Source organism: Buceros rhinoceros, unplaced genomic scaffold (genome assembly GCF_000710305.1).
Source record: "Buceros rhinoceros silvestris isolate BGI_N320 unplaced genomic scaffold, ASM71030v1 scaffold957, whole genome shotgun sequence".
Lineage (NCBI taxonomy): Eukaryota > Metazoa > Chordata > Aves > Bucerotiformes > Bucerotidae > Buceros > Buceros rhinoceros.
Genome location: NW_010422580.1, coordinates 21,852 through 45,293, shown reverse-complemented (window position 1 = coordinate 45,293; position 23,442 = coordinate 21,852). Strand labels below are relative to the sequence as shown.

The window sequence follows — 23,442 nt, the reverse complement described above, 5'->3', positions numbered from 1 at the left end:
TCTGCTTCCTGCAGGTCTGCAGGGATGGCAAGAAGATTCAAGTGCCTAGGCAGCTAAATGCTATCCTGAATATGTAGATTCTTATCACCTCTTACACCAAGAAGAACACGTAGCCCTAACCATAAACCGAACTCTTTCAAAAGCAGTTGCTTAAATGAATATTGATGGGTTTAGACACAATGTCTGTGCTTTAAAATAGAACGTTGATCTTACTTAGTCACTTGCAGAGAGAAAAACTCTCCCAAACCACTTCTGAGTTTTCCTGAGGGTTTCTTCCATAGGCTTCAGTTAAACAACAGAACTGAAATGGTAACTGCTCACTTCCACCAAAACAACTGGCTCCATTCCTTTCTTCTTCCTCTCGCTGCCTGCAGAGTCCTTCCCTCCTCTCTGCACCAGCAACAGCTCTCACTGGGCCCTTCTAGAGCCAGTTTAACACAGCAACAGATTACTGCTGTCAGACTAGGTTTTGCCTGTTTAGCAAGCTGAACTGGCTTAGTGACACATCCCACAAGCAGCAGATTGAGCTCAAAGGAGGGCACAGGCATATCCCTTTGCAGGAAGCTGCCAGCTGTCAGTCACGCCTTCAGCAGACGACACTGCCAGCCCAGTCACTCCCCTGCTGCACCAAACCACTCACAACACAGGGGTAAGGATGATGGCGCCTCATGCTTTGTTGGGCACTTATCAGCATCACTTACATCAAATGTAATTGTACTGTAACACATACACTGCTATTTTAAAGTGTTCTGAAAACTCAGTTTCTGCTCACCTCAAGTCAGGCATGCAAAGCAATTAATATTTTTCACTTCAAACGTGACATCTCTGTTGCTTAACTGAGAAATGAACATACTGTGTCCCTTTTATTTAAAAAAGGGTGTGGCAAAGAAAAAAAGAGTAGTCACTCACAGCATAGTGATTAACTCCAAGAAAAAGTTCACTTACACAAAAAGGTCATAACTAACAACCTTAATTCTAGCATCTTCTAATTTGAATTTGCTATCTCGCCACTCTTAAAAATGTGTAATTTCACAGGAGACATCAGCTGGGTTTCAGTGGCCCTGTTTCCCTTCTCATCATACACCAGCACTGCAGCCCTATTACGTAAGGCTTTTTTTTCTTAAAAAAAAGTCTTTTATAATAGCTTAAGTGCTTTCTACTAACAAATTATATAATTAATATGTCAACTCAGTTATTATCTCTGATTTCTTTACACAGTGTTTTCTCCCATAGTACTAAGTTCTGGAATGTTCATATTTACAGAAGGGTTAGAAGGATGCCTTGCATTTTGGGTTAAAGAGGAGCAGGGCCAGAAATTATGCTCAAAATTAATTCTTCAGTCCACAGGCCTCATGAAAATCTATCTATTACAGAAGGGCTTTATCTCAGTGACCACATACTGTTTAACAGATGACTGCCCTCATTTCTTATCTCACTGTTTAGATGGTGGCTTAATCTGCTCTAAACAGTGGCCGCTGCTACAGACCATGAGCCTTTGGAGAAGAGTCAAATTCATTGTCTGACGTAACAAACTCATTTTCCACAGAATATTGTTGTTAAACAGACATTATACTACAGGTTGCGTAAGTTGACTGCACATTACCAAATATATTGTTCAGACAAGGTAAGAGGTTCTTTACCAGTTGCAAACAACTGAAAAGCTAAACTTTGGGGTCACTCTAATCCATACACTAACTCATTTGCTCCATAGCTAGAAAGCTCACCATTTACCTGCAGTATTTTTATTCAGGTTGAGCCCCCATTCATAGAGGTTTTCTGAGGTTTTGTAGGGTGTTTTTCCTTTCTTTTTATTTTGTTTTGAGGAATAGGCTATGTGAGCTTTGTGTTGTCTGCTTTGGATTCATGCTATGGTAATACTTCTAAGCAGTGCATAAATAATAGTGTAGTAGGTCATTGTTCATGATTTATATAACTTCTCTTCAACAGTGACACACAATCAGTAGGACAGTTCTCAGTGGAACAAAGAATACAGCATTTCTATGGCATTTTATAAAGCATCACTACTAAGACTGTCAGATTTTAACACACTTAATAACAGTCTAGCTTTCCTTTTTTTTTTCCTACTAAGCTATAATAGAGAATATAGAAAACTCCCCAAATTTGTCACTGAGTACAGAATTGACAATAAATACCAGTTAATGAACTAAAGTAGAGGCCTTGGAAGAATTCAGAACTACTGACTCTATTTCAGCACACAAACCTTCCATGTGTTTGACTGAAACCTTGCACAGGATCTCTAATTAATATTGTTTCATTCCAACAATTGCCTCAAATCTTTCCTCCAATGTGATTCAGAGGAATTAAGACATTGCAACCATCGGTACTCTCTGGTGGCTTTCTCAGGTTGGGAATTCTTTATTTGCCATCTACACTTAATGAACTGAAACCCACAACATTTTCAGTTCATTTAAAATTCTATACACTGTCATCAGTTCTTTCTATAGTATGTGTGCAATACATTTAAACACAGCGCCACTGGACTTCACTGTAATATGAAAAATTTAGGCTTATTTAAATATGTAAAAATTCAGGTTCTGCTTTTTCAACACAGTGCCCAAAGAGAAGCATGGGTAAATCTAGCCATTTCTCTTAGCTAAACAAAGATATTAATGAAGAGAGAAATGTCATGAATAAACACTGGTAATATTAAAAGAATCAAATAGAATGACATTACAGCATGAAGCCACGGGAGCAAAATAAATCCTTGATGGGTTAACCAAGTCTGAAGACATTTAAAGTGAGTAGTTTTAAATAGATTCCAGTACATCACTAGAAACATGCAAAAAATTAACTGTTTTACTCTTCAGAAGACAAGTTCTAAGCTTGTTTTGTTAAAATATCCATTATACACAGTTTTAAATTGCATGCTTACCTGCCCACAGAAAAATCAAACCAACATTTTACAGTTTAAATTAATATACTTCTGAATAACAAAGTCGAAGCAAGATGGTAAGGCTGGGGAATAGAGGTCATTATGTTCATGCCTTTTTCATGTTCTACAATAGTTTCATCCATCTTAGAAAATAAGACCACATTGTGCTTGAATTGAGGACAAAAATAATCACTCATTCTGCTCACATCCTAGAGATAGCTAGGAGAAAGGTGGCTTCCTTCACGCTAAATGTTTCTGGCTCTTCAGGAAAGCACAAGCACAATCGCCTTGTTCAGAATACATTTTCAACCAAGGACAAAGATTTACTGCCAACCGACAGGTGCTGACCTCCCACTTCTTGACCTGGTGACTTTCTTTTTCCTCTCCCCTCCCTTCTCAAACTGGCTGTTATTAACTTGGGTCAATACAGCTTATTAGCTAGCAATATTTTTTGTCTCACTGAACTATACTCTCAGAATAGCTGACCAAAATCTAACTACTTTCCTGTTCCCATCGTAACACTCCAACAAGGAACAGTACATTTCCCCCCACCTCCCAAGTGAGAAGCTGAGCAAATCTTTCGCAAATAAATGTAAACTCGCATTGTTTTGAAACAATGAAAATTGTCTCTTTATTGATGATAAGGAGAGAAAGGTCCAAAAAAATCAAACTAGTTTCCTAACTGAATAGGTTTGAAGAAGGTCCTCTACAAAGCATTCAAAGAAACGTGGTAAGAATCAACACTATCAGCAACACTACTTGCCATTAATACTCTTCATGTGGTAATTGTAGGTGGCCAACAAAATTAAAACATCTCTAAGTATTCACAATTATATTTCAATCTTTGCATTGCATTATGACTTAAATTCATCCAGGTGTGTCACAAATGAACTTTACTCCTTTCAAATAGGAAAGAGACATCAAAAACACTGAAAAAATCCAGCCCCTCCAAAAAAGCAAGTCTGATATTTCAAAGAACTAAAATCCAAGTGTACAGTTCACAACTTCATTTCCCATTTCTGAGTCAGCACCCATCTGGTATTATTCATGGTCAAAAAATCCAGTTGTTTCGAATGTCTACATTTTTAAATAAGAAAATTAAACACAGCGACTTCTTCAGCGGTGGAGAAAACAGGTATTTAAAGTCTTTATGTTTCGTATTTTGTGTTAAGAAAATGATTTGTGGACCCTGCATTTAGCATCTGAAGATGTAAAAAGCATCATCTCCACAGCATACCCAGAAGCTACAGTCATCCAGCTCAAGTAATTCAAGAACAACCATCACACTTTGCCTACAGCCTGTAGTCCCACAACAGTTTAAACTACTTTAAGTCGGCGTGGCTAGTGCCACCTCAATGTATGGAAATGCCTGTGATCCAGTTCGCGGGTCTCAAAAGCAACAAGGAAGTTTGCAGCTTTAGCTTTCAGCTGACTCAGTACTAAGGCAGGCCATGATAGTCATTTAAATCACCAGTAACTGTCACAAGGAATGTATGCCTATCCAGGCCTGCGCGAATGCTACTGAACAGCCAGTGTTAACTTACACTGTTCCCAGGATCAGCCCTGGAACTGCAGCCTGAGGTACCTGAAGGAATCTAATTTCTTAATGAGCAGTAGCACTCAGAGGCTGATTTTTAAAACTTCAGCAATGCAGTTCCTTCCTGTACCTCCAATACAGCCTTCAGAAAAGAGAAAAAATACTAATTTAAGAAACCCAGTGTGAGCTCTCAGAGTATCCCCAGCATAGAAATAATTACAGGTCTAGACCCAGGACGCAAGAGGTGGTTGAATTACCCTTAGTTAGAATACTGAAGAGCTGATTCAAACACCAGCAGTTGGAGGTAGCAAGTATTATCCACTTAAAAAAAAAAAATAAATCACTATGATGAGCCACCCAACACAATTTACATTTTGAAGATGGGTTCAAAAGAAAATACTTCAAAAACAATGATCATAGAAATCTCACTAATATTAATATTGATCATTTTTACAGCCACTAGATATCGTAACAGCACGTAACAGATGTGAAGCCCATCAATAATCAATAAAAGCTTAACTATATTTTTCCTCCTATCAAGAACACAAGGCAAATTCACTGTTTAGCAAAGGGGGCAGGTTTGAGATTCTTTTTCAATCAGGGTCTCCTCAAATTATAGGTGATTTGCAAAAACTTATTGGAATCTTTACAAGAAGTAAAATATTTACTTGCCTCTACCTCCAAAATTGCTGGATCATGGTTGTCTTTGCTCTTAAAGGAGACCTGAAAAGCAAAAAAAGATTGGGCTTGTGCCCTATTTTGCTTCTTTAAGATGTTTAAGAGAGACATGAAGAGTGGGAATTAAGGGGTTTGTTTTATCCTGTGATGGACACAATTTATTCCTTCTCCTTTACAACTAAGATTGTATTCCCCAGAAGCCATAACACAACCTAGTTAAGAGAAAACAATGCAAGAATCAACAGCAGCTAAGTCACAAAAGAACAAACTTCAGTTGTCTTCCCCTCACATCCACCTCCTTTAAGTTCTCCTTCGTTTGAGTGAAGGATAACACAAAGTCCCTTTCCAGAGTTAAGTATTCCTGTACTATCACTACTGGTGATTTGCACACAGTTTTATGAATTAACATTATACATACTAAAAAAAAAATCAAACCCATCCATTAGAAAGTTACTGGAAGTTACATTTTAAAATTTTAAAATAAAAATCAATTGGGGAAAAAGCTCAAGCGCTTTTCAGAGCCTCTTTATGCTTCAAAATAGTAAAATAAGTAGAAAAACAATTTCTAGAAGTTTTTCACAAAGGGGAAATGAAAAATGGAAAAAAAACCCCATCAGATAGCTAGCTATAAAAGGGAGACAAACATGACTTTCTCCTCCACAAAAAACATGCCTATAGGACAGTTTGTATGTATGATACAGTCAGAACATTAAAGCTGCTGCAGTGTATTTTGTAAAAAATAATGCATTTCCTCTGATAGCATAAGGCTAATTTAAAAAAATAGTTGAAAATAAACTGTTAGAAAGTAAGTCAAAATTAAGAAAATCAAGTTTAGTTCAGAAGAGTAACTTAGAGATCTATAAAGCTTAGGATTCGAGGATCATACATGCTTATTTCAAAGCTATGAAGAAAATATTCACAAAATTCATCCTTTCTGTTGAACAAGAATCTTTCTTCTCAAAAACTTCATACTTTACTGGGTGAAAATAATGGTGAAAGAGCAAACTAGGGGTTTCAGTGAACACATGCGAAAGCAGACACTCACGTATCTCAGATCATGGAATGTGAAGGTGAGGTTTAACTCTGCAAGTTAAGTTTATTTAACAGCCAGGTAAGTGGCTCTGGCTCTGCTACTTCCTCTGAGCTGCTCCCACGGCTTAGACTACTGTGCAGGGGCCAATTTAAGAAACTCACAAACTGAATTGACTTCTGAGGATGCACTTGCAACGGTGGGAACAGATGTCCTAGGGCTTTCAATGGAATTGACCATTAGGTCAATCCAAACAACACATCATACCACTCACAGAAAACCTTCAATAAACTGTGATAGCAAGAAGATTTTGTCCTTTGAGGACTGCTAATATGATTAACTTACAGAACTCAGGCATTAGTCTCCTTAAGAGTGTGTGAGCCTTTTCAATCCTGCCTAATTCGACGAGAATCTAAGTCAAGACCCTTTGAACTAAATTGATGGTTTAAGGACACTGTGCTTATTTCAATACACATTATACCGACCACTTAAAGAAAAGCACATTTGTGTTGTGTTGACTTCACTTTAGAGATTACCAAACATACAATGACACAAAAATACCTTAATTTTTAGTAATGTTTTGAGCATCATTTCACTATACAACAAATTCTACCCAAGCAACTATTTATCTTGATACTCCTCCTACCTATGCAACTATTTCATACAAAGCATTAAATCCTATTTAAATGTTATGTAACAGAACAAATGACTAAAAGACTTTTTGAAATGAACTAAGAACTAAATCAAAGCATCCCAGGGACAAGTTTCAATGTTATTCTCCACACTTACACACAGTATTTTGAAAGAAACGTATCTTCTGATGAATTTACAGACAATGCCTAGACCACATACTCGAATTTCTTGTTGCAAAACTATGGTCTCACAGGAAAAGGCACCTTCAGTAAAAAGTGCTCAGGGAAGTCAGAAAAAATTCTCAAAGAAGTTGCCGATAGGATTTTTTCTTCCTCTGTTAGCAAAGCATATTTTAACCATTTAACAAACTTGAGCAATACTCCACAAGAGAAAGGGGAAGTTTTCAAGTGCAAGTCATGCTCAACCAAGCATTCACAGTGTAATCTCCACATCCTCCCTGTTCTGTTCACAACACCTACCCTGCAGGCGGAGTTAGTAAGATGTATCCCACTTTCCTAAGCAGAACATCACATTCTCATAATGGGATAATGAAGTCTGTAACCAACCGCGATAAAATTTTAGGGACTAAACTGACTTACTAGCAGACAACATACGACTACTTAACACACCGGCACTCAAGCACCATAAGGCAAGGAAGGGATGCACTGCAGTTGCAGTGTATGTGAAGTAAAAAGTAAGCACAGCTCATCGTCTTTGGAGAAGTTAAAACAGATCAACAGGATAAAAGACAAATCAACGGATGAACAAAGCCCTTAAAGCTGTTATCTTTGACACATGAGGGGTCTCAAAGAGATGTGAAATGTTTTAATTGGGCACTTAAATATATATAAACCGTTTTAACAGCTTTCTCTAACATATTACAACATGCAGGATAACTTACCTATTGGAGTTTTAAAACATTGCCCCACCTTAGGCAGGAGGTGTACTTCCAATTCTTTACTCTGAAGATACCAATGAATAAACTCTTAAATCTGATAATCAATTAGTATATAAAATGCCACACACAAGAGATTCAAAGACACAGGCACGTAAGCGGTTTTTCCCAATATACGTAATTATAGGCACCAAGCAAATAAAGACTTACACTAAGAAATAACATTTGTACTGTATATATTCATGGAGAGTGCAAAGAGCAGCTGAATTAACTCTGAATAACATCTGAAACTTCAGGCACAGAAGTAACTAGCACACAGGTCCATTCTGAGCTCTCCATTACTGCATTTCAGATGCTTCTCTTCTCTAGCAGGTTGATAACCACAAACAGTCCTGTTAGCTAAGTCATACCAGGATACTGAAATCCATGCCTTCTGTAAATTCTGCATATCCTAATACTTATCCCCCACCACCAAGTAATTACATAGGTCTTAATGCTATAACTACTGGTCTGAAGACAGAGTGAACAAAATGGAATTCAAAGAAGTGAAATATCTAGAAAAATGTCTAGTTCAATACATATAAAAATTACTCTTCTGAGAAAGCAAGAAACTGTTTTATCATCATAGAAAGGGTATTCACAAAAAAATCACGGATAAATCAGTATTTATTAATATGTTTAGGGAAAAAAATGCGTTCTACTACTGTTGCCACTATTTTGTGGAGACTTAACTCCTTGTTCTCAGTTTCCTCATGATCTCTCAGGCCTGATCTTATTCATCTCAAACTTGCTACAGAATTTTATTTCCTGCTGTCTCTTCATGAGATCATGCCTCACTTCCTTTTTTCTCCTTAAAAATCCCTGTAGATAGTCAGGAATTTGTCACACAAGTGAACATAATTTACTTCTTTTCTTTAAATGAAGAAAAACTACAAAAACCCTGCTAACTCTGATTAAACTAAAAAGTTGTTCAAAGCTAAGGCCAATAACAAGATATACAACACGAGCTCAGTACTTTAATCATTAAAACTCGCTGCTGAATACTTTCCTTGAATTCAGGACTAATGAGGCATTGGCTACTATAGAAGTGCTCTATTCACAGTATGACCAAAGCAAAGGAACTTAACTTACTAAAAAAAAAATTCTACACTACTAAAATTTGAGTTCTCTAAGATCACATGCAGCCAAACCACAGTGGAGCCACAAAACTTTAGCCTCATCCTCACCACTGAACTATTTTCATTTTAGGATATAGGAATATACCTACTAAGTCCATGATACAAAGCCAGATATGAGGAAAATGACCCCTTAAATTCAACCTGATTGTAGAATTGTTACATACTTCAGTAGTAAACACACACAATGTGTGAGTATGTATATATGGTGAGAATGACAGGTTTTGTGATTTATACAAAACCTTCATAAATTAAATGTTCCATTATTCCTTACTGAAATTTTCTTCAGCACACTTACTCTTATCCCTCTTTTTATACCTAAGCTCAACTCCAAGTAATTTTTTTTCCAATTTCAGAGACTTTGACCAGAAGGAATCATATGGATGATCTAATCTGGCCTTCAATATATCATAGACCATTACTCTTCAACAGAAAAAGAACTGCTCTGACAGTAATCATTACAAATTGGTTTAGCACATATCCAAGGTCAGCATAACTTGACTTTGCTAATACATGGAATTAAAGTTTATTTCTAGATGGATTCTTCACATTTTCTTGAATAGAATTCTGAATCACTCAAAATCTGATTTAAAAAAATTCTTAGCTTTGAGGCACAAACACTCCAAGGGCTAAATGGTATATTGTCCTTACTTTCTTTCACAGTAAATTTTGAATTTTTACTCCTTAAGAGAATCACATTCTCCTCTCGACTGTCCAAATAGCTAGGAAAAGGGAGAGAGGAGATAAAGAACATCAATATCACCACTTTCTACTTTACAGTCTTATGTAGTTTTGCTCAGTTTTGCTTCTGAGCAAAATTCAGGTCATTTTGCTCAGAATGACCTCAGTAGAGAGAATGCTTCAAATAGTGGATGCATGCAAACACAGGCAACTCAAAGGTAGAAGTACAGACGTGAGACGTGCTCTATACGTCCCAACCATAAATAAAATACTGTTCACATTTTCAGTGTTGATCCTACATAGGCAGGATCTGAGCCTGCTGAGAATTATGATTCATTGGGTACATCTGCAATAAAAACAAGTTTTACGACATGCTTTCAGCAGCACTGTTTTCAGCTGACAAAAAAAAAGCATGCGTAGCAGGTGTATATGTATTTCAAATGACAAGTACCACCAACTCAGATTACAGAGAAAGATAAGGGGCCTGAATTTTCCTCACATGGTAAGTAAACCTGTCACCGGGTTGCTTAACAAACAGTATTCTTCTGGAGGACTATTTGGAAAGCTAAAAGTCAGCACTCAGCTTCCAGAATTTTCACGTCCTAAAGCTTCTTGGCAGAAGAAATCTGAGGGGTTTTTTTCCCCAAAGGCTACCAAGATAGTGAGCTTTTGCTCGTTGAAAAAGTGTACAACTTAACATTTTTGCCCAACTTAAAAATGAAAATCAGGAAAAATTGTTGATAGGGTAAGTGTAGAAAACTACCTGATTTGGTCATTTTAGATGGCATTTTTCAAGTAAGGGGAGAAAAAAAAAACAAAACCAAAAAACAAAACCAACAAACCTCACCACTACTACAAAAGAGAATTTCCATTCAGTCTTAGATTTAAGAACATCACTCTTGGACAGAGTCAGATATACTGAAATTCCCCCCAAAACTGACTGCAAGTCCTAGAAGAAGAGTAAAGAACAAAAAGGGAAAGCCTGCTCATGCAGAAATGTCTAGGAAAGGCAATTGCTGAAGTAGAGAAAGTTTCTTTATTTTTCCACATTTTAACACTGCAAGTAATTTCAACACAGAAATTTTGCCCTCCGCAAAGAGATCTTCACGTAGAGATTATGTCATAATATGGCAAATTAATACTTACTCAAAACTGAATATGACAATATTTTATTTTTTGAATATGGAAATAGGAAATTTATCTAAAAGAAAACACATTAAATCATTCCTCAAAAATCTAACTGAAATGCAAAACACCGGAAAAAAGTTAGTAAGTTATTTTCAAGTGACCAAAGTCAATGAAATGTAATCAGAATAATTTAATTGAACCAGAAAAAATCTGATAGGCTCAATATTGTTGATTTACAGACAAAAAGGACTGTTGTTCTTCTGGTATAACATAGTCCTCGACTTTATCTGAAGTTCGGATTTTATACTAAATACATGAAAGTTTGAGGAAGCCTCAACAAATGTGTTTCAATATTAGAAAAATCTGTGACTGGACAGTGTGAGTAGCAACCCGCACCGATACAGTGACATGACTACTCAATAAGCATGTCCGGTCACGGGACACTGTCTAAATCACTGCAGAACCTAATCCTACATGGATGAGCTAACACGGTTGGCTATACTGTATTGCAGCACTGCAATGCCATGAAATAATTCTACTCATCTAAATGCACCTCGAATTCGAATTCCACTTTTTTTACAGTGCAGAAGAAAATTGGAAGAACAGTTAAAGAAATGGACAGAGATCATTGCACTTCAAAATGCCAGATCATAAAACACCTTATCGAATTCTTGTTTCACGCTTATCACTGTTTACTTTATATGAAAGGGTAATTGTGTGGGGTAAGTAGGAACAAATTTATATTTATTGACTTCATGAGTTATCTAAAGAAAATGTAACTGATAGCCACACGAAAATTTATTGTAAAATATATTGTAAAATTTATTGAAAATTAAATAATTTCAGGAAATTTATCCCTTAATATGCCCAAAAAACCATTTACTTAAGAAAAAGCCGACTACTTCAAAAAGATGCCATTTACAAGATCTAACCTAAGCAAGACTTTCTTCAGTTTTCTGTAAATCATGATAAATGCACATGATTAAAATTTAAAAAAAAAAAATGCTGACTTTTCACTGCAGTTTGCTTGCATCCTGTGAGTTTTCAAAATAAGTCAGCTTTCTGCTCTTTAATAATGACACTGGGTTCAGGTTTTCAACTAAACAAGAAAATCTTTCCACACCTTACAACGCTTTTTAAGGCAATGATATTTTTTTTTGTTGGTTGTTTCTAAGGTTATATCTAAGACTAGTTGTTACTGCCAACCATTCAGTATGTGCAATATGCCTTCTGAACAAACGTTATTAATTGTGCCTAATTATTGCAGGCAACTGATCTTACTTTCTCCTTGTGACCTCTAGTCACCTAAAAGCTGAAGCTCTAAAGTTCTGGTGGAATTACCATGCATTGCCATATCCACTGACATCTTCAAAAGAACTCTGTGCATGTACATGCTTTAAAGCTGTTACAGTAACTACCCCCTTCCGCTTCCTGTTTCACATTTTTGGCCAAATTAGTCTAGCATCAAACATTCAGCTTTCACTCCAGAGTAAAGCTGTTCAAATTTGTTGAATCCAGACTCTCCCAACTTTGTAAGTAAGGCAACCAAGCCATTCCTTAATTTATTTGCATGAAGTAAAAAGTATTTGATTGTTACTGTAACAGTTCTATACCCTTCCTTACTCTACTGATGTATTTTGTACATTTTCAATTTCTGAATATTCTTCAGCATTGCTATCTAATGGATTCAAAGATCCATACAGATTACCAAATCCTTCCTTCTACGTTAACTACCCTGCCTTACTTTTCCTTGCTACTTTTGTTTATACATGCAAAAAATGGCTGCTACTTAGAGAATCTTCCCTCAGATTGAAGGATTCCTACTCAAAATACGCATTCAGTTTTGTCACATACTTAAGAAATCTAAAGAGGAAAATATTAAGCTGATTAAATAATATTGCAAAATCAGATCTGCAAACATTTCTTTATAAAATAATAATTATTAGTAGAAGCTGAGAAAACTGACTGCATTACAAAACGTTTCAAATATTTGGAACAGAAAAGCTCACGCAATACCATTGATTTTAAAACCCCTCTCTTTTTCTGATATGTAAGCAATGCAATAAAATTTTAAAAAGCACTGAAATAAGGACTCATGCAACAGATGCCTCAGACAGAGGATTAACATGGATCAGGATAGGGCAAATGTCTTCCAAATTTATAACTTCCACAATACAGTTAAGGATTTATTTATCCACTACTAGTAAAGTGCATGATTTAAGAGTCATAAAGAGGAAAAAAAAAAAAACAAAACACACACACAAACCAAACCAGACCACCACCATAAAACCCTCCAAAAAACAAAACCAAAGCCCACCAGACACCACTACACAAAGACAACAAAACTCGTTTTTCTTTACTGTCACTAGATTCAAGAAAAAAACAAAACAGAGCTGCCTCCAAACAGCTGAAAAAGTCCTGTTAATTTTCTTCACCTCACGTCTTCCCCACCAGATAAACGAAGGCATTATCACTGTTTAATACAAGTTTTAATTGAGTACTGTCACTGGTGGGAAGAAAAGTGCCTAACTACTACTTTCCATATCAAACAAAGCAGGTAATTAACAGCTATTCTGGCACAATCCCTTATCATCAAAATACACAACACTTAAGTTCTCTCAATGCCAATACTTTGCTTCAACAAAGAAAAGCTGATGTTTCAGGGTCACATTCACTCCTTTAATACACAGGCATGAATTTACTGCTCAGTCAGACACCTATAATTAAACACAAGAAGAATATAATTCTAATATTCAGAGAGACTTCCATATAAGTGGGATATTTCCCCCTGTAAAGATGATTGCCTTTCATTTTTTGGTTTCAAGTAGCTACAGTTCACTTAGTTTTGATTACATAGCAATTAGATATGCAAATACAAGAGACCTAAAAAAAAAAGTCAGATTGTAAGCAATCAAGCTTATTCTTTTCTCCTGTACACACGAGCTATTCATTAAACAGCTATTGTCTTTAAAACATTTATCAGGGTTTTAGGAGCAAGTATGGAGTACACATTACCCAGAGCACAGCTCATCAGGGAATGAAAATGATATTACAATTAATTTAATACATCCATAATAGCGGTTAACCAAGTTGGAACTAAAATATCATATTCCTTGGGCACTTTCCCCACTACAGCTATAATCAACATCTAAGTGCATTGCATCTTCAAATTAACAAAAACATATTAGTTTGTATATTTAACGATGTGTTGACAATAAATTTCAAACAAAAAAGCAGAATTATTGAATACCTGTATTTTTTAATTGTGTATTGAAAATATTAATATAAAGAAAGTTATTATGAAACCACGTGGCTACAATAATTTTGGCAAGAATAACCATTTTGACACACACACCTTTTTTTTTTTTGAGGGCCCACAGATATGTTCTGTTAGAAGTGCAGACTTAAAATTTCGCACTGAGATCAGATATATAAGCTTGAGTCTTTGTGATACTCTTGTATCACAGTTTCAGTCTACAGTTTCAGAGATTGACTGACCACTGGTTAAAATGGTGGGAAGGGATGTTTGGCAGCAAGTCTGAAGAGCCCAGAAAAGCAGAACTACCTCAATATTAGCTGGACTAGTCTATAAAAATATTGTTGCCCACAACTATGGTCTGTCATTGACAGTTTGAAAGCAAAACTCTAAAGTAGCAAGAACAAAACGGGATGGGGCTGGTCAGTTGTTTCACTACATGATCACAAAATCACCTCCAAGTCAAAAGGAAGGGAAAAAAAGAAAGTCATGCTTTCAATTCCTCACAGCTAAGTCAATGTACACTACCAAAGGAAGCTAGAACAGTTCTTTCCTGAGGCTTAGCTTTCAAGCCAGGTAACTGAAGTAAATAAAATGCCTTCCTAGTTGATTCCATGATTGCCAACCACCTTTCAACATGTCTCTTGCAGGAGCACAGATCCTCTTTCAAGGTCAGGAGAGCAGCAAAATTTACAAGAGGTCTGATTCAGAGGTCTGTTCAAAAACCTGAAAAAAATCAGTTTAACTCTGAAACCTAGCTGTGGGCCCTGAGATGGTCTGGAAATTTAGATGCAAGGAAAAGCTGGAAAGGCTTTTTACAAGAACTGACATTTATGAGCTAACAGATGAATGTGTGTGACAAATTATTTGACATTTTGAGGCTCTAGAAATTTGCTTCCTTTTTTTGCCTTTAAATGTTCAACTTATCTTTCCTTCCTTTTACAATAAAGAAGCCTTATTTAACCATGCAGAAAGACATAACTCATTGCCTTTCAGCTTGCTGTTGCCCATGCAATGTTTAATATCCCTTGTGCTGTGTTCTCCCTAAGGGTCACTATAAACCACTGTTTGAGGAGCAAATGTAACCTGCATATTTGAACTTCTACCCACTATAACCGGGTGTAAAAAAATGATACTGCTGACAAGGGAACCTGAATATTCCCTCCCAGTGGTGTCGCTGCAAACACTCCTCCATCTATTATGTGGTTTCTCCAGGGAAGACACTGGAAAAATCCTGTAACCTAACACTCTGAAAGGCCAGCAGCTGGAAAGCATACTCAAAATGCCCAATTATTGACAGTTTCTGTCTCTGCCAAGATTGGTGGTACAGCATTATGTAGTCAAAAATATTCCAACTTGCAAAAACAGCCAATTAAAAGTGGGTTTAAAAGGAGCACCGGAAATACACCCACCAAATATGATTCAATGATTTTAAAGCATTACACTGCGATCTAACTGGCAGATTCTTTTACTATAAGTCATGAAACATATTTAATTCGACTGCAAATAATAGGTCTGAAGTCTGCAGTAACCAAAAAAAAAAAAATCAGACTTCCTTAAGAGAACTGAAACACAACAGGAAAAGTGTTTTTCTCTTCAAAATATTTGTTTCTTCAGGTGCATATAGAAGTCATAGCACATGCCAAGTATCTGATTTCTCTTTGAAAGAGAGAAGTGTTTGCTTTTTAAGGGAAGGTTATGTTTACTACCAAATTAACTATTGAAAAAAAAATTCAAGTTAAATGGAACTTATCATTTAAGAGGCTGGATACTGAAAAAATCCACTAGTCAGGCTGCAAAAAAACCAAATTTGGCACTTGAAATACCCTCGTCTCCTCATCACATATTGACTGATTTCCAGATTAGCTTCAGTATTTCAAAGCTCATTAGTAACTATAAAATTTAGCACTTGTTTTGGCTTGTAACACTGCTTATCTTAAGACATTTTCTGATTAATGCTGTTATGACTCAGTGTGAGTTAAGAGATTTAAGTTCTAGGTCTTTTTATCAGTCAAAATTTAACATTCAATTCCAATGTTATCAACTTGAAACATAAATGATTGTTTCAAAGCCACCTCAAAGACTGCTTGGTCATTTGAAGCTCACTCACTAGATGGAGAGTGAATATAACATATATTATCAGCACAAAACAAACTTATCCTTTCCCCTATGAAAACTCATTTTATATCTTAAATTTCTTTGTCAACTACTAGCTTTTAGTTTCTTCAAATTACATTTTACATTATGCTTCGTCAGTTCAGCAAGCTAATTAAAACAAAACACCCCCCAAGATTCCCAGCAACCTAAAAATTAAATTCCCTTGATACACATGGTTGTAAATATGTAGGGCATTTGAAATCAATTGTTTGGCATCTTAAGTGGCTCCCAAAAAATTCCATCAAGTGGATCAATTAAATTGGTCACATACTTCACGTGGATTCAGACAGTCGGCTAAATGTGCTTCAGCATTCCAATCCTTTAGCAATGTCCGATTGCCTGGGAAGCACCATTTATAAAAATACTCTTATCTGTACACAAGCAGTGACAGAGTTGATATTAACATGCTAGGCATCCCATCTTTCAAAAAATTGCTTCTTCCTTATTCAAGACAAACAAGCAGTTGCTAAAGTGAACAGCAGCTTTCTCACAGAATGGACACTGGCTGTCAGTAAAAGTACCACCACAGCAGAAACACTAAGGACCAATCAAGGGCTATGATGATCATACTAACTAACAAAAAAAAAAAAAAATCTAGGCCTAAACATCAGAGTCTGTCATTAGAGTATGAAGATCCCATGGATAGAGAAGAAACCAGCATTTTGACAAGGAGAAATGAGGGAGCTGGAACAGATAAAAACAACTTCTAAAACTAGAAAACCATGACCATGCTTTGGACAGGATTTTGGAAACAGTTCCTAGAGCTCTAGGCTGCAGAGATGATACATGTACATCACTCACACTACATCAAGAAAGGACAGAAGACAAAACCCAATTTTCAGCTTTTTATCCATATCACTGGGGTCTGATTTAGCTGGCTAGGAAGCTAGAAATTTTCTTAAACCAAATTGCTATCAAGTTTTATAGATATCCAGCAAAGAAATCACCACAATATCAACACTCAAAGAAAGTTATTTCAAAAAAAGCTCCAAGTTATTAAATAATCCCACACCAGAACACGCAATTCCCTTCTGCCTCCATGAAATGTTACCCTCACTGAAAAGAGTCATATCAACCTTGCTCCATGACAAATGGTCAGAACAGTAGGGAAACATTGTGGAAAAACTAACTCCTGCACCAAACTTAGTAACCACAGAAAAAATTATCATAATTTTCGTAAGTATTACATCCAAACATTTACATTATATGCACTCACTGGCCACATGCCAAATCAAGGCATTCAATTAACAGACTATTCTTCACTTTTGGAGAAAAAGTCCTTCCGTTTGTGCATAGAAAAATACCACTAGCTTACCTGCAAAATGATGCATAAAAGCTAGGACAGTTTGGTTCACAATTACATTGCCTATTTTACTTCTGTCAGTAATCAAAAGGGATTTAAAAAATTCTAGTTGAGATACCAATTGATTTTTTTACTCATTCATGTCACATCTACAAATTACCTACCAAGCCAAGTCTGAGGGCAACACTGGTATCTACTCTCCACACCTCTTCAAAAGCTAATACATTCTGAGTTTGTGTTCCGGTAACTCTGAGGCAAGTAAATAGTGCAAATTCACCAATCACCCCTACTCTTAGGAAATAGTTTCTGTCAATGCTTTTACTGTTGTATTTTTTTTCTTCCCTTTCAGATGGTCTTCTACATGTTAAGTGATCCTAACTGTTAATTAGTTAGTAGAGTGAGAAATCTGTCATTGATTTTCTCATGCCTCATGTTATCTTCCTTGCTTGAATTACTGAACTCCCCTAGTTGCAACACTATTTTAACTCCAGTGTTCACATCATTCACTACCTTCATGCACATACGAGGCAGTGCTAGAAATCAAAACTCAGTTTAGTGCACTTTCACAGTATCTCATTGAATATTTGGAGGATAAATAAGGCACCATGGAAATTAACCCTCCTTTTACTATACTGACTTATAAAGCATACGACAATTCAGAAAGTGGTCAGCAAGGACCAAGATGGAAAAAGGCAGCCAGAGAAGACCTCCCTACAGAAGGGGAACCATATGTCAAAGCAAGGAAAATGAATAAATCTTATGAAACAAGGGAGAAGCCCATAAAAGAGGATGAAAAAAAAATTAAGTGCTGAACTAGTTAAACAGAAATAAAAAGAGAGATTCATGATCCTACAAAAGTCTCAAGAAGAGAAAAATCTCCCACAGCTTTTGCTATGAAAATATAACTGCTCTGTAAATTATTTTGGATAGCTCTCTACCTACTGTGACTATGTTCATTTCCCAGAAATATTAGTTCTTCACGTATGAAAACATTCTGGTGCTTCCCAGCAGCTGTGGCAGATTAACAATACTGCTGTACCAATAGACACCTCCTGCTTGTAATGATTCCACCCATTCTTATGAAGTTTACTACATAATTCTATAATATCTTCTAATAAAACCAACCAAGAATTTGATATTCCCATATTTTTCTTACAGCCATAGTCTTCCTGTTACTTTAGATGCCAGTTATTCCATTACGAATGCACGAGCTACTGTCTGAATGAAGTCACTGATTTGCAGATCAATCTTTCAACATCCAAAACCAGTCTAAAGCTTTCTTCATTTTAGCATATTACAGTTAGAGGACAAGATTTTGGTTGTCTTGTAGGTATATAGTACTGAATTGATTTATGATCCTAATTACATTCAATAAATACTCACGTTAACAAATTTGTCAAACAAGGATGAATACAGTGTGTTGTGTGTGTTCCATAGTGAGTTTGTGGCACTTAATCAAATCAGGTAACTTACACAGAATGTCAGATTCTGTTAAGTTAAACAGTCTCCAAGCAAGTTCAGTACTGACCATTACTAAGTTCAGTGTTCTACTGCAAGATATTTTCTTTAACAGATTTGTGTACCTGGCCTAATAAACATTTGAGTAAGTTTTCATCCTTTCATGCTCAAGACATACTTTAAACTGTGTTATTACAAGTCTAAAACACATGGGTTTTTTAAAGATATATTCACAGCATGAATGCACTTCAGTGAGTCCTGCATTCAAAATATTCCCCATTTACTGCCCAAAAAGATGTGAAAAGTATGAGTAATTAGTAGACAGCTTGTTTGCTAATTATTCTCAGAAAAGGCTAATAAAAACGTGCAACTGTCTATCAATAAATTCCTCTCTATATCTGAAAAGCATAAAGACTGACAATAAAATCTTGTAACTATAGCTGGATGAACTGTAAAGTAAGGATAACGCCCCACTACATATTCATTAAGATACTTGAATTTCATTCTTAACCTTAATACACTGTACTGTAGGCCACACCTAGCAAAAGGGTAACCTACGATCAATGATACCTGTTTCAATCCAAGTCTAGGCAAGACAAAGGCTAACACAGAGCCAGTAGGTCTGAGAAAGTAGAAAACTGTTACCATCTAAAACCAAGTTTAAATGGCAAACCACACAGACATTGTAGGAATTACAATTTGTGATTGTTATCATACAGCCAGCTTTTCCAAGTTCAAGAGGAATACAGTATCTTGACGCAATGAAACACTACAGATTACTTCTCACTGTCTGGAAAAAAATAAAGTTGCAGAAAGTCAAATATCTCTAATCTTCTAAATGTTCAATTAGTAATTTCAGTATTTATTTTGAGCAATAGTGTTATCTTGTTTTCTGCTTACTCCTTCGCTCCACGCTAAACAGCCTGCCTATCAGTCTCAACAAAAAATAATTAATCCAATAGCCAGTTAACTATTTACCAGTTTAACTTCTCTCAGAACAAAATGGCTATCATCAGACTTTGACATCAAACACAGTCAAAGGTTCAGCTACTCTTCACATTACATAGGAAAACACGCTTTATTAGTGTTAACATCCGTTCAATGCTGCAACTTTGTATTGAGCACATGCAGAAATATCTCCAATCTATACTGGATATATTCAGTATGTAGCAAATAAAAAGCAAAGGTATGTATGAAATAAACCTATCTAAAAGATAAATTGCATCAGATACATATCAGTAATGTTTTCCGAAAGACTAATATTGCTTTGTAATAATTCTTCAGGCCCTGAGACACTTAAGTTTTTCCATCTTTCAAAATAAAATCATTCTCCTCTTCAAAGTAAGAGCATTTTTTAGACTTAGGCAGCAGATTACTTCAAATAAGAAGCGTTTTTCAAATCTTACAAAACTTAAGGAAAACATTCTCTACTTGTAAAATTCACGTTCCCATACATAACTAAGTTGACTGTGCCTACACTGTATTCTTCTCTATTGTCACTGTGAAATCAATACATTTTTACTTAAAAGATATATGCAAGCAAGATTTCAAAGCTGATTCTCTAGGCACTTTGGACTACAAACCCCCCATAAACAGGCTTAAAATGTGTCTGCCTTCAGTCAGGGGTAATTCAAGAAATAACACCTGTTATCTTCAAACATTGCTGCCTTTCGAATTTCCTGAAGCACAGTTTCTACTAGTGAGACTTTCGCATTTTATCAAACTAGTAACTTGATAAAAGGAATTTTACTTTTTTCTGTGATTACTTTTTTCCCCACCTTTTTTACACTGTTAGCTAATAGTGTAAAACTCCTCTCTCTTTGGAGTGTCACTGCACCCAGACTTCCAGGGATATAAACTCAAGAGACTTCTGTTTTGAAGGTGAAAAATAAAAAAAGACCATGCTTCAGCAATTCTTTAATAAAAAAAAAATTAGTAATAGCAAAATGTAGATTTACAACTTTTACTGCATGCAGTAAGTGGTTACACATGCAATAAAGGTTTTAAAATTAGAATAGAAAAAGCTTATTTTCTGCAGTACTTGCTACTAAAAAAAATACTAGCTGACAAGCAACCAAAATTATTTTCATTACATCTTACGTTTTACGACAATCCTCTGAGAAGGAAAAGTTATATTGACTACCAAGTATATTCTTAAACAAGCTTGTATTCTAAGATAGAGGAATTTTCTTTACCACACAGCTACATAAAAATTCTCATACAGCTTAATACGGTACATTCTTTACTGTATTAAAACGGCAGTTGTGATATGTTGAATACGTAAGTTCAGTAGTACCTTTACATGAATACGACTTTTCTGTTTAAAGTTAGTTTAAAAGGCCAATTGCTACAGAGGTCAAAAATGAAGTATGAAGACAGCCTCCAAAGTTTGATGAATCAGTTTAGAAACCAAACTTCATGCAGACATGCATACTTATGAGAAATTGTGTTTAGAAGATGTTACTATAGAAGATGCTAGATACTGAAGTTAATTGTTCCCGGGGTACTATCTTAAATACTGCATTAATTAATTAAGCAATTTTCTATTTAAAATAATTTTCTATTTAAAGTTAGTATCTTGAGTGATGTAGATTCAGGAACATGCTGTAATGTCTCAAATCTTTGCTAAGCAGCCTGCTCATACAAAGATTTTTAACGTATAGTCACAGAAGTTAATAACATTTATAAGTGAACGCAACCATCAGTTTGGCAGTCTCTTACATAGGTAAGTTGCAGCTTATGTGTGCCACAAAAGTTAACACAGCATGATCCATGACATCCGACATGCTGAACTGCCATTCCATGCTGCCTCAGCCAGAGAATTTCTGGTAAGAATTCAATTGGTTTCAACAAACAGTACCCTTAATGATGGATACTGGCAATGGATTCCAATAGTTATAGTTCTAAATGCAAAAGTAAGCAGCTGACCTCCAGAAACTCCACAGATGCTGTCAGAAAGAGACTTTTTTTTTTAGCAACTTTTGTTTTTTAAGTAAGAGGACAGTCATTCCAGTCACATATTATGTATATGGACCTGCTTTGCACTTTCACATGCCAATGTCCTCAGCCACTTAAAGATTTTTCTTTTTTTTCCCCTGTATGCCTTAATGGTACTCACAAAAACTCAAATATCCACTTTTGCAATTAGTAACAGAATTCTTTTAAATAGCGACAGTTTGGAATGGCAATGATTCCTCAATATGAAATCGTCATATTATATATGTCATTTATATGAATCTATGAAATTGTCATATATATGAATATAGGAAATTGTCAAACAGCAGCAGCATGCTTGTATGGAGAGGCAGATTTTAGAGGCAACAGGCCTGAGCCACACATTTTACTCTCAAAAGACAAGAACAATGATGGCTGGTCAACCTTTCATTCTGAAACACAGAACAACTTTACCATTTGTTACCATATGCTAAATACATTCCATTTCAACATGTGTGTCAGCACCATTCCATTATTAGTTCACACGTAGTACTTCCCACAGAATGTAGAAGTTCAGCATCCTGTAATTCGGGTAGCAATAATAAGACTTGTTTAACAAGACACACTACAAAGTACCTATTATTTAATGTCAGTAACTTCACTTTATCAGCTAAACAGAGTGGCTTTTTTTAGAGTTTCATTAAAAATCAAAGTGTATCTGATGGTATTTCAGAGACTAAAAGGTATTAAAGTATTACAAATATATAATAAAAAAAATCATCCTTATTGGAACATACATTTAAGGTCATCGAGTCCAACCATTCACTCTGCACTGCCAGGGTCCCTAAACCATGTCCCTCAGTGCCACACCTCCACATCTTTTAAACACTTGCAGGGATGCGGACTCCACCACTGCTATGGGCAGCCTGGTCCAATGCTTTACAACCGTTTCTCTACAAGAAATTTTTCCTAACATCCAACCTAAACCTCCCCTTGTACAACTTGAAGTCGTTTCCTCTTGTACTGTTGCTTGTTACTTAGAAGAGACTGACCCCCAGCTCACTACAACCTCCTTCAGGGAGTTGTAGGGAGCAATAAGGTCTCCCCTCAGCCTCCTTTTCTCCAGGCTAAACAACCCCAGTTCCCTCAGCTGCTCCTCGTAAGACTTGTGCTCCAGACCCTCCACCAGGCTTATGGCCCTTCTCTGGACACGCTCCAGCACCTCAATGTCCTTCTTGTAGGGAAGGGCCCAAAAATGGACACAGGTGCAGTCCTGTTCAAGGTGCAGTCTCACCAGTGCCAAGTACAGGGGGACAATCAATTCCCTAGTCTGGCTGGCCACACTATTTGACACAAACCAGGCTCCTGTTGGTCCTCTTGGCCACCTGGGCACACTGCTGGCTCATATTCAGCTGGCTACCAATCAACATTCCCAAGTTCCAGCCACTCTTCTCCAAGCCTGTAGCATTGCAGGGGATTGTTATGATCCAAGCATAGGACTTGGCACACAACTGGCCTCAGCCCATTGATCCATCTTGTCCAGATCCCTCTGCAGAGCCACGCTTCCTTCAAGCAGATCAAGAGACTTGCCTAACTTGGTGTCATCTGCAAACTTACTGAGGGTACACTCGATCCCCTGATCCAGATCATTGCTAAAGATATTAAAGAAAACAGGCTGCAGTAC

General features: G+C 36.3%; 1 protein-coding gene across 3 annotated transcripts in view; it reads right to left on the bottom strand.

Moving 5' to 3' along the window:
* Window positions 1-23,442, bottom strand: part of QKI (QKI, KH domain containing, RNA binding) — a 94,173-nt gene that overhangs the window by 65,338 nt on the left and 5,393 nt on the right. Inside the window, exon 2 of one of the 3 annotated variants that reach the window (XM_010140076.1) lies at window positions 5,103-5,153. The exons of the other annotated variants lie outside the window; for them this stretch is intronic. Within the exon in view, the coding sequence (XP_010138378.1) occupies window positions 5,103-5,153 (51 nt within the window). The remainder of the gene's footprint in view (window positions 1-5,102; window positions 5,154-23,442) is intronic. 3 annotated transcript variants of the gene reach the window in all.